The sequence below is a fragment of the Theropithecus gelada genome, chromosome 7b, assembly GCF_003255815.1.
Source record: "Theropithecus gelada isolate Dixy chromosome 7b, Tgel_1.0, whole genome shotgun sequence".
Classification (NCBI taxonomy): Eukaryota; Metazoa; Chordata; class Mammalia; order Primates; family Cercopithecidae; genus Theropithecus; species Theropithecus gelada.
This window is the reverse complement of record NC_037675.1, coordinates 19,390,473-19,402,040: the sequence shown is the minus strand read 5'-3', so window position 1 is coordinate 19,402,040 and position 11,568 is coordinate 19,390,473. Positions and strand designations below refer to the sequence as shown.

Below are 11,568 nucleotides of genomic sequence, written 5' to 3'. Positions count from 1 at the left end.
CTACTGAGCAGGCTTTTTATTATTGCCCACTAAAACACAAGGTTATTAGAATACTTTTTAATTAAATAATTGTTAGATGGAGTAGGAAGTAATGGTACAGGTTAATCTCAGGGTAGGGTTTTTTTTTTTTTGAACCCTCTAATAACTTCCTAAACATCAAGCATTTCCATGAAGCTAGCCAAAGTTACTTAATTATAGGCTTCATGAGTAAGTGTTTCTACAGAATTCTCAAAGGGCTCATCAGGCTCCTCATATAACACACGGTTTAGATGTTTCCACGTGGAGCCTATATATGTGCTTTAAAAAAATTTTTTTTAGAGACGATGTCTCGCTCTGTCGCCCGGGTTGAAGTGCAGTGGCACGATCTCGGTTCACTGCAACCTCCGCCTCGCGGGTTCTAGCAATTCTCTTGTCTCAGCCTCCAGAGCAGCTGGGACTATAGGCACACACTGCCACACTGGGCTAATTTTTTGTATTTTAATAGAGACAGGGCTTCACCGTGTTGCCCAGGCTGGTCTCAAACTCCCGAGCTCAGGTAATCCACCTGCCTTAGCCTCCCAAAGTGCTAGGATTATAGGTGTGAGCCACCACGCCCAGCCTGTGCTTTTTTATCTTAAGGCACAAAGCTGTCCAGAAGTACATGCCATGAGGACTTCAACACCTGGGAGCCAGCCTGGCTCACGGATGAGGCAACAACCAAACTCAGTTGCTGGCATCCCCACCCTGCCCAGCCACCAGCCACTGCGGGGCCTGGCATCAGTTACATAGTGGTTCTCCTGGCGGGGGGGGGGGGGTCCCTCCAGGCAAGTGAGCACACCCTGGTGACAAGAATGTCACAGCTCATCGCCGAGACACCCGACATCGCTGTTGCATCCCCTCACAGCTCTGAGAATCTCCCTTCAAAGTCCTTTCTGCAGGCAAATCCAGGCTGGGTATTGTAACATAGCAGCCTGCAAGGCGTTGGGGCAAATGTGGGCACAGTGGACCGGCAGCAATGCAGCACCAGAGCCAAGCCCAGCATCGCCACCAGCAGGGAGCTCTCCAGGCTCTTTCAGTCTTGATGTTCGCTCTCTGCCTGGAGGCCGCCTCCTGAGTGCTGACAGACTCTCTCTCTGCATCTAAAACAGGACCCATGTGGAGTTAAGTGAAGAAGCCTAAACAGAGTTGGAGGAGAACTCGGGGAACACAGGGGCAGCCTCCAAACCCACTCAGCCTGAGGCCTCCGAACACACATGGCCCAAGGCCTCCCAACCCACCCAGCCTGAGGCAGGGCCTCGGGATGGGGATTCGAGGTCCAGAAGGCAGGAGGCGGCAGGCCCTGTGCGGCACACTCAATCAAGTCACCTGAGGTCGGCAAGCTCAGCAGAGCAGAGATGCTCGGGAACTATCACAGGGGCGCCCATGTGTGGCGCCTTAATACTGCTGAGATCACAGTCCCCTTGGACATGGTGACAACGCCACAGACCTGCTTCCCGGGAAAGGTCACGTGTCTCCCCTCAGAGGGGCTTCCCAGCCCTGAATTCGGAGCCCCGAGGAGCACACACACACACACACACACAGCAGGACAGCGGAACACGTGTCACAAAACAGGCCTGTGGGGACCCAGGAGGGTGAGCTACACCAGCTCAGGAGCCTGGGGAAACCATCCCAGTGAGAGGCCCTGCGGAAGTGGGCAGAGAAGGGAAGACGCCCCTCCACCTCTTCACCTGTGGAAATGACTGGAATACCCACTGTGGGGCGGGGTGGGGGGGCGGTGGTGAGGGCGCATGGGAAGGGCTGTAGATTAGGAGTGGGTACACGAACAAATCACTGATTCCTTTCCAGTTCTCTCACCTGGTACCAGGGTTACGACCAGAGGCCTGCCCGTTTCCTCACTCACCCAACATCTGTCAGCCAGGGACCACACACAGCGCCGTTCTCTTTGCCGGGCCGCCAAGCCTAAGGCCAGATCCCTGCCTTCCCGGGGCTTCCGACGTGGCAGACAAACCAGTTTCCCCATTACAAAGAGGAATTGTGGGGCAACCCTTCCAACCTGGAGTTTCCCAAGGACACAGACAGACCCAAGGGCAAGGAAGGTGGAGGGAAAGGGTACCCTCCCAACTGGAACACGAATGCCCAAAGCAGCTGGTCTGAGAGGCTGCTGCTGTCCTGGGTACAGATGGGGTGTGTAGCAGGATGGAAATCAGTCCTTTGCTCTCCCCAGCCCGCCGACTAGCAGACCACACTTCTGCATAGGCACCAGCCTCTCTGCCATCTCTGGTGGGATGAAAGGGATGGAAAGTCTAGAAAATTTGAGCATAGGTTACTCTAAATTCACAGGCCATGAACAATGAAGCCCGCCTTGGCCTGCACAACTGTAGCTGACCTCTCTGAAGAGGAGCTATAGGCCCAGCCTTCCCTCTGTGGATGTGGATGAGACAGAGGTATAGTTTCCTCCCCAGCACGGTTTTTGTTTTTGTTTTGAGACAGAGTCTTGCTCTGTTGCCCAGGCTAGAGTGCAGTGGCACCATCTCGGCTCACTGCAACCTCCACCTTCTGGGTTTAAGCGATTCTTGCAGCCTCAGCCTCCCTAGTAGCTGGGATTACAGGCACGGACCACCACACCCGGCTACTTTTTATAGTTTTCGTAGAGATGAGGTTTCACCATGTTGGCCAGGCTGGTCTCAAACTCCTGACCTCAAGCGATCCGCCCACCTCAGCCTCCCAAAATGCTGGGATTACAGGTGTGAGCCACTGCGCCCGGCACCAGCATGCCTTGTATCAGAACCTCATCCCCGTTCATCTAAGGCTTTAATGTAAACGCACACACCCCTTGGGGTGGGTGGTAAACTTATGTCATTTTCACATTAGAGGACAAATGTGTCCTGAGAACAGACTTAATACGAAGCAGGACTAAAGGTGAGTGTTCTGAACAGGCTGTAGCAAAGCAGCAGTTGCTTTCTAGGCCCCCAGTGTAGGCAGGGAACGGTGGCAGAGCTCTCCTGGCCCCAGACAAGATGTTGTGCCCTAGTCTTTGAGGGGCTCCTAGGTAAGGATGCTACTGCTCTCAGTGCTGCCTGTCTCCATCCCAGGCGCCAGGTCTACCTTAGAATCTGTTGTTAGGCTGCCGCTGTGTGTCCTGCTCCATGCCTCTCAGGGAACGCTCTCCTGACAAGGAGAGGTAGGAGGCAAGGGCCGTTCATCTCTGCTTTACTGGTAGAGTGAAGGGCTGAGCCACTACACTTCATGTCCTAAAAACACCTACCAGGGATGGGGCTGGGAGGCTGGAGTGGTAGGGGTGATGACTTTCAAATCTACCTGGTATTAGGTTTGACGGGAAGTTGCAAGAGACATGATCACCTTGTCATTGACATGTGCACTGTGATTTTAAACACAGAACCTCAAGATGCTCCATAGATAGTATATGTGAGTCCACAGTTCTGGGATAAAGCATCACTATCTTAGTCTCAAAGGCTGATAAATTAGGACAAACTCTAATGGTATGACAGTCTTGAAATCAGCACACTGAAATACGCAATCTTTCTTTTTACTTGCCTAATGGTCTAACAAACTAATAGATTAATTTATCAACTTCTTATAGAAACTTCAGGAGAAGACTCCACGTAAGTAAATGTCAATGTAAAATATATACAGCCACCCAACAAGTGCTATCGGATACAAGGATATTTATTTCAACTTTATTTCTAAGACAAAATATCCACGTTCTTCTCCCTACTCCTCCCCAAGTCTCTTTAACAAGTCTCTTTTTCTCTTTTCAGTGGAAGTGTATGTTATAAATGTGAGGGATCATAAAATATGATGAAAGGATAGCAGTATACCAATCTCTTAGCTGACTGTAATGAAAGCTAAAAGAAAAAGCCAGCCAAGTATGCATGCCACTGGCCTCTGTGTGCAGGCTCATATGTTCAGTTATCCTGCTCATCTTGTAAACAGTGGACAGGCGGAGCTGAGAGCAGTAGCATCCTTGCCTAGGAAGTAATTCTTATTGCCACACTCCCGAGGCCAGCAAAGGGCACACGGAGTTCCTAAGGGAGTTCTAGAACCCAAGCTGTTTCCTCTTAGTCAAGATTATCCGAAAGACAGTCAGGTGCGGTGGCTCACGCCTGTAATCCCAGTACTTTGCAGGGGCTGAGGCAGGCAGATCACCTGAGGTCAGGAGTTCGAGACCAGCCTGGCCAACATGGCTAAACCCTGTCTCTACTAAAATTACAAAAAATTTAGCCAGGCATGGTGGTGTGCACCTGCGGTCCCAGCTACTCAGGAGGCTGAGGCACAAGAATAACTCGAACCCGGGTGGCAGAGGTTGCAGTGAGTCAAGATCACACCACTGCACTCCAGCCTGGGCGACAGACAGGGACTCCGTCTCAATTAAAAAAAAAAAAAAAAAAAAAAAAAAAGGAAGGCATGGTGGAGGCTAAGACTGAACTCTTGGGCCACATTTTATAGGAAATTACAGGCATTTTATAGATGTGTGGGCTTTAAATCCAGGAAGTATAACATATGAAATCCTAAGCCTTGCCAACTTTTGCCAAGATGGGTCTCATTCTATTATTGCTGTCCTCATAATGGGGTGATTTCCATTCCGTGGAAAACAACTGATGCCAGCAGGAGAGGAGTGACACCAATTCAGGGATGGTGAGGACCAGCTAAGAGCATAAGAAGGCCTGGCTTTCCCACCTGCCCAAGGAAGGGTTTGGACTAGATTCACTTGAAAATCTGCGGGAGTGAAAATCCATAGTGTGAAAGGCACTGTGCCAGCCAGGCACTAAAGAGGGCAGAAATGGTCAAACCAGGACCGAGTCGGCCAGGGCTTTCCTATGTAAGAATACCACCCATGCGGTGTATGAAACAATGGAGAAAAAGCAACACGGCGTAGAGATGCGGGGGGATCCACCTCAGTCCCCACCCAGCTTCACGGAGAGCGCTGTACAAGCACAGCTGGAGCCTGCATAGATACTCCAGCGAGGCAGGTGCCTGGGGGCAGCTCTGAGTCAGCCATCTAGACTGTGCCTTGCCCTGCCTCCTTCGGGGGCTCGCAGCACTGTGGGGGCTCAGGGAGGGAGAATCTTGACTGATACAATTCCTGGCAACCAAAATCCAGTGGTCTCTGCTGAAGGTCTCAGTGCCCACACGAGACCAGTAGCTAGGCTCCACTGCCAGGTGACGCTGACAGCAGGGAGGCTGAAGAGAGGAGGCGGAGGGAAGAAGGAAGAGCCAAAGGCAAGACTGGTGGGAATTAGGAGGGCCTGAGACTTAAAGCTATGAACGACCTGGCCCTCTTTTCCTTGGATCCCTGAAGGAACAAAGTTAACATGCTAGGGACCAAATGCCACATGCCACTAAGGCCCTGGAAAATGGATTCTGTTGGCAAATACTGTTTGAGGGTCAGGCAAATAAGACCCAGTGTTTGTCTTCAAGGAACTCTGCCCAGTGGACTCATAGCAAATGAATTCTTAAGAGCACCAGTGGTAAACCAGCAAGAAATGCAATTTGTTCTCTGGTGCTACCCAAGATGGAAAATGGCTGTAGCCAACTAAGGAGGCATTCTTCCAAAATGATAAGCTATATTTCTACTCAGGTAAGGCAGAGAAAATAAGCCATTTGGGAACTCGAAAATCAGCACACTAAAACAACCTGATGAGGCTGAGTCTACACCTTGTACACAGGCGTGTACCTCACTAAAGGGTTAAGTGACCAGAATGAAGAGAGGGAAAATCTAGAAACTCTCTAGAGAAATCTAAAATGGTCATGTACAGTAAGTCCATGCCCCACAACTGTTCTTTTTTCTGGTAAAGAAAAAGAAAACTAAGAAGTGACCTGACCTGAAACTATTAGAGGAAGAAAAGCAACATTAGCTCAAAACTGAGCAGCAAGAAAAATATGACTACATTTGCCAGATAAAATAGGAAATCTCTGCAGCTGGAGTACTTCTGTGTCAGTCTACTCATCACATAACCAAATTTCTCAACTTAAACTGAATGTCATTGTCCAAATTCAGCCATCTCTGTTCTGATTCATAAACTAGTTTCGCAAAAAAGTGAATAACTTCATTACTTCTTAATGTAACATAACGCTACACTTTTAATTTAAAACAGTGTTCTAATAAAAAGGAAACATAAAGGTTCCAAGTGAGATTTTCAAGATACTGGAATCAAGATTGAAAATATATTTACAGGCCGGGCATGGTGGCTCACGCCTGTAATGCCAACACTTTGAGAGGCTGAGGTGGGTGGATCACTTGAGGTCAGGAGTTCGAGACCAGCCTGGCCAACATGGTGAAACCCCGTCTCTACTAAAAATACAAAAACTAGCCGGGCGTAGTGGAGCACACCTATAATCCCAGTTACTTGGGAGGCTGAGGCAGGAGAATCACTTGAACCTGGGAGGCAGAGGTTGCAGTGAGCCAAGACTGTGCCAACTGCACTCCAGCCTGTGCAACAGAGTGAGACTCTGTCTCTAAAATAAAATAAAATAAACTTACAATAACTACCAATGATGACGTTTTTAAAAGTTCACATCTGCGAAAGAAGAGAAATACTGTGCTTGAATGTGATCCTTTACTTCCAACGGTTTAAGGGTCAGAATGAATCAAACCCTTGCCTTGCAGATACACAACTGAAAAGCAGCACGAGGTGCTCTAGGCATAGCTGGATGAATGAGACTTAAAGATCACATCTAATCATTTAGTGTAAGATACTCGCTCAGGACAGTGAGACCAAGCACTGGGGCAACAGGGCTAGTTTAGGGTTTTACTCCCACACTGATGATCTTTCATAGTCCATACACAAATCACCTCAGTCTTTTCAAATGTGATTCAGAATGTTGACTGTCACTCAGGAATCATAGAGTTCTTCTGGAAGATAAGGAAATATCCATCAAATGAGCCACGGTCTTCAGGAAATATATTACAAAGAGTGGAACACTATTTGTCAGGGGCATACAAGAGAAGTCATGAGATCCAGTTGGCCATATGCTGTCTGAACCTTTGTTTCATTTAATAGGTAATAACAAAATAACTAAAGATAGAATAAAGAAAAATTATCTTTGTATCTTAGTATGTTGAGTTCTAGCATCAAAACTTGTAAAACTTCACTCTTACTCCTTCAGTTAAGCACACACAGTTACATTAAGTTACATAAATACAGGCAGAGGATACAAATCCATGTTCTTTCATCTCAGATATCCAAATATGTGAGATGTGGAACTATTTTTTTTATCAAGTAGATAATGTTTTATCAATAGCTGTAAACTATTTTTGTAAACTGTCTCTCAGCTGAGAAAACAATACACTACTTCTATCATATTGGAAAAGGAATGATCTCAAGGTTTCCAAGCAACACAGCAATTTTTCAAAGCTGAACTCCCCTGCTGATCATTAGAAATAGTTTCAAATGTCCTATTTTTGGCCTTCATTCGTGCCAAACCCTGGACAAGGCTGCAACAAGATTATAATTCCAAAACATCCCACTTCTGCATGGGGTGCTAAGCAGTCCCTCTTCCCTTTCTCTTAGCACACCATCATTCATATTCACTTTGGGTCTCTCCTGAATCAAGCTGTGTTTATGTTTTATAGAGGAAATGTGAAATCAAAGTTGTTTTGCTTCATCCCCTGCAGGGTAACTCCGTCAGATTCATTGCTTTGACTGCATACTGTCCTACGTTTAGAAACGCTGTGGTCTAAATCCTGTCCTCAGTCAAGGTGTGACACGCGTGAGGTAGGTGGCGATTACGGCCCAAGAAAGCTCAGTGCTGGATCGATACACTCAACACTGTGATAATCTTTAGTTGGTTGGTATTTGCAGAATGCATTAAACAAATTAAAGGAGGGTAAGAAATGGCTTATCTGGTGACAATGTAGAGTGGTATTGTTTTCTGCATCATCATATTCTTAAACAATTCCCAGTGATCTAAAATGCTGATGAAGGAAGGACAGAGTTTTATTTATTTTCACCAAATAGCTGGACATATTAAAAAGTTAAGGTAGACTGGAAATAAAATACAACTCCAACATGTTTTAAATCAGATTTGATTTTTTTTTAATTCAAATTGACCCAAAGCAAAACTTACATTAAAAAGGAAGAACAAAATACATTATGATATAACACACTAGGAGTTACATGAAAGCTAAATTTGTGGGCAAATGGCCTTATCCCAATCACATTCTGGGCTAATGAGCACTTCTGCAGGAAAGTTAGAATCTCGATTTCGTATGGTCCATGCTGGTCATTAAACTACCCATTCTCGTCTCTTAGGGTGTGCATCTGACAAATCATGCTAGACTCCCTCATGCTCCAGATGTGCACTCTTGCTACTGCCAGAACACTGAATTCTCTAGTGGAAATGCTGTTCCAAGCATGACTGATAATGAATTAAAAAACGAAACAGTCAAGTCCTCCAAACTAACAGGCATGGATTACTGTGTAGTAAATAGTTTAGAAATATGGGAATTAAATAATCTAAAAAACACTCTTACTCTGCTGTACATTTATAAACACAAATATTTACAAAAAAAACAAAACACAAAACCTTGTTTTCGAAAGATGAGGTTTACAGTTCATTAATGATCATAATCTTTTATGAGCTGGTTTCTTTGGTGTATTTGCCAAATATATTTTTATAAAGGTTTAGTAATAGGCTTAAATAATAAATTTCAAAGGAAACATAAAAGAATCTGACAAATTTGAAAATATTCTGAACATTTTCTGTTCTGTCTTCTGGAAAAAACAATCAGTTGATTTTTCTGAAAAGTTCTGTTCTCCCTATTCATTATGTGACCATGGAATGCTTCTCTGTCAATCCAATTCAAATGCAGACCTGCAGGTTTCACCACTATAATCTATCAGTAACCCACTTGGAGACATTTTAGTTATTGTGAAATGTGATTGGGATTTTATTAACAACAAAAATAAAACATTCTTTTTAAGCTTCCAGATAAATCAAACCTCAAACAATAAATAATGGAATTATACACTTCTTCATTAAATAGAAATTTCAAAATTCCAGGAAGAGCTCTCATAATTTTTTTCTGAAGTCACAGCAGCAATACAGAACAAAGAATTTACCTTAATCTGATCGTTTTTTACTTGGAATTCCCTGACTCAAACTCAGTGGCTTAGTTTGGAAACCTCTGAATGGCTGGGGAGAGAAAACATTTTAAACTAGGTGAATAAATTAACACACACATACGTGGAAATAAGCTCTGTGCAAGTGTAACATTAACATCACTGCTCAGAGTGCAGAAACTCCAGGCACCCCTCTGCCTCCTCACATCCCTGGGCCTGGGGTTTTAGGGAGAAGTCACACTCAATTCATTTCTAGCCACACCATGTCCCTAAGACTGCTAGTGTGTCCTAGCCCTGACCTGGGTATTGGTTTAAAGAATGAGAATATAGCTTGGCAACTGTCTTCACAGGGGACTTTCTCTGGAGATAAATTTTTGGAATATTTTTATGGGAAAAAGGACAGACTACTCGTTCCTATCCATCAGGCTCCATCTAGTTTGGGGATGGTTATAGAACTGGCCACACTCAGACTGGCTGCCTGCGAAACAGTCTATGCCAAAGAGTCTATGGGTCACACCAGTAATCTCCCGAATAATCCTTTTTTCTGAAGCTGCCCGTCTTTGGAAACCTGTGCAATGCCTAGGTACAAGCAGATCGAGTGTAAGACGCCACAACTACTCTGCACCCAAGAGAACAAACGCTGTGCTTGAGAAAACAGCACTGCTGGCTCTGAAAAAGGTAAAGCCAGAGACAACTCCTAATTCTGCTTAGTTACACTTCCGGGTGAAACAGTTTTACGCTTTATGACTTAAATCTAGAAATTCAGATGAGAGAAGCCCTTCGTCTTGTAAACTTCTGATAACAAATTTATTAACAGTGTGTGAATATTTTTTCCCAAAGCACTAAAAACGATACTGGGACATTTGAAAAGGTTCTTCTGAAGCTAATAACACAAATCAAGCACAGAATACATTTCTGAGGGCATCATCTTAGATGCCTAATGCCTCTGGGACCTTTTCCATTGTTACTGACACTTATCATATCCGTGTTTACACAGCAAACAAATGCCCAATCAACCCAGAAAATAATTGTCCTGAAGAGCCTCACTGTATATAACCTTAAAATAGGAAATGTTTAATTAGCATATTAGAAATTAGCCAGACTTACAAATGTGTACCCCTTAAAGATTTTACCCTTAAAAAGTTTTTTTTTTTTTAAACTGGGAGAAAAAGAAACACCATGAAGCCATTCCAAATTATTGAACCATTAAAGCCAAATGATTTAACAATTTTTAAGGGAAGACTCTACCACCAGGATACAAAATTTTCTGCTTAAAGTGAAGTAAAAGACATAGCTTAAAATGGAAATTGCAACTGACATACTATGGTTCTGCCATGAAAATTAAAGTGGCGGCTCCTGTTCTCACGGGCATGTCAAAGCTGGCTGTGAAATGATGACCAGCAAGTGAAATAATGGATAAAATACACCAGAAAGAGTATTGCACTGCAGGCACAGTTTTAAAAACAGAATACACTGGCTTCAATTAAAGTTAGTTTCTTTCCCGTTAATTTTTTTAAAAGCACAACTCTAACTAGAGATAGAAATCGAGACACAATGTCTCAGGGTAGTGTACTACTGTTGTTAAAAAAAAAAAAAGTTAAAAACAAGAGCACACCAAAAGAAAGGCAGAGATACTGAATTTATGTCATCCGAAAGCTACATCAATTAGGAAAAAGAACAGTTTGAAACGGCCAATTTGTACTCATTAAAAATGAATGAGGTGACAGCATTACTTTAAACATTTCTTAGGGCATTTTCCAGAAGAACCCAGGGCCCCCCTGGGTGAAACTGTGCCTCCAAACATTAACAAGTGCTCTGCTGGTTTAGAATATCGTGCTTACCAAGGAAACCATAAATTTGGAAAGGGTAAATTCTCCACTCCAAACCTGCTTGTGTCATTTAAGAAAAGACAATTTTTCTAAATGCAGTATTGTATACAAAGCTTGGACCTCTTAAACTTGGACCAAGAAACCAAATTAAGACCTTCAAGCATGTGGTGTGTGTTTTTATATATATATATAAAAATCCCTTCCCTACAATGAAAACCAACCAAACAAACAGAAAACCCAAAAGTGTATACCTGCTTTCTGATTTCACAGCAAATCAGAAATTGCATAGGATATACTTTGTGCAAGGCAAAAAGCCTTTTAAGTATCTGGAATATAACTCCTAATCCTGCTCACAGTTCTGGTATATCAGATATCATCAAATTTGTGTTTTAAGTAGTCTTTCATGACCTTGGCAATTGGTAGTTCATCAAGTAGCTTTAGGTTTTGAAGGCCTATACATTGTCGAATTTTAATTCGGCACAGGTCCTGCAAGTTTCTGGGCTGTCCTAAAAAGACAGAAAAAAGAGAATGTTACAAAGCCACAAAGCACAATATTTAAGGCACTTTTGAAAAGAACTGTTTATTTCACTGAGAAGTTCTCTCTACGGACTTTACACGCAAAGGCCCGGAAAGATACCAACTCAAACAAAGTGTCCTAGGACCTTCATGCGATGCCT

At 44.1% G+C, this 11,568-nt stretch overlaps 1 protein-coding gene across 1 annotated transcript in view; it reads right to left on the bottom strand.

The window, feature by feature from the left end:
* Window positions 1-8,010: 8,010 nt before the first annotated feature.
* The window catches only part of ASB7 (ankyrin repeat and SOCS box containing 7), a 49,497-nt gene continuing 45,939 nt past the window's right edge, over window positions 8,011-11,568 (bottom strand). Inside the window, exon 6 of the mRNA XM_025392253.1 lies at window positions 8,011-11,397. Coding sequence (XP_025248038.1) covers window positions 11,258-11,397 — 140 coding nt within the window. The 3' untranslated portion in view covers window positions 8,011-11,257. The remainder of the gene's footprint in view (window positions 11,398-11,568) is intronic.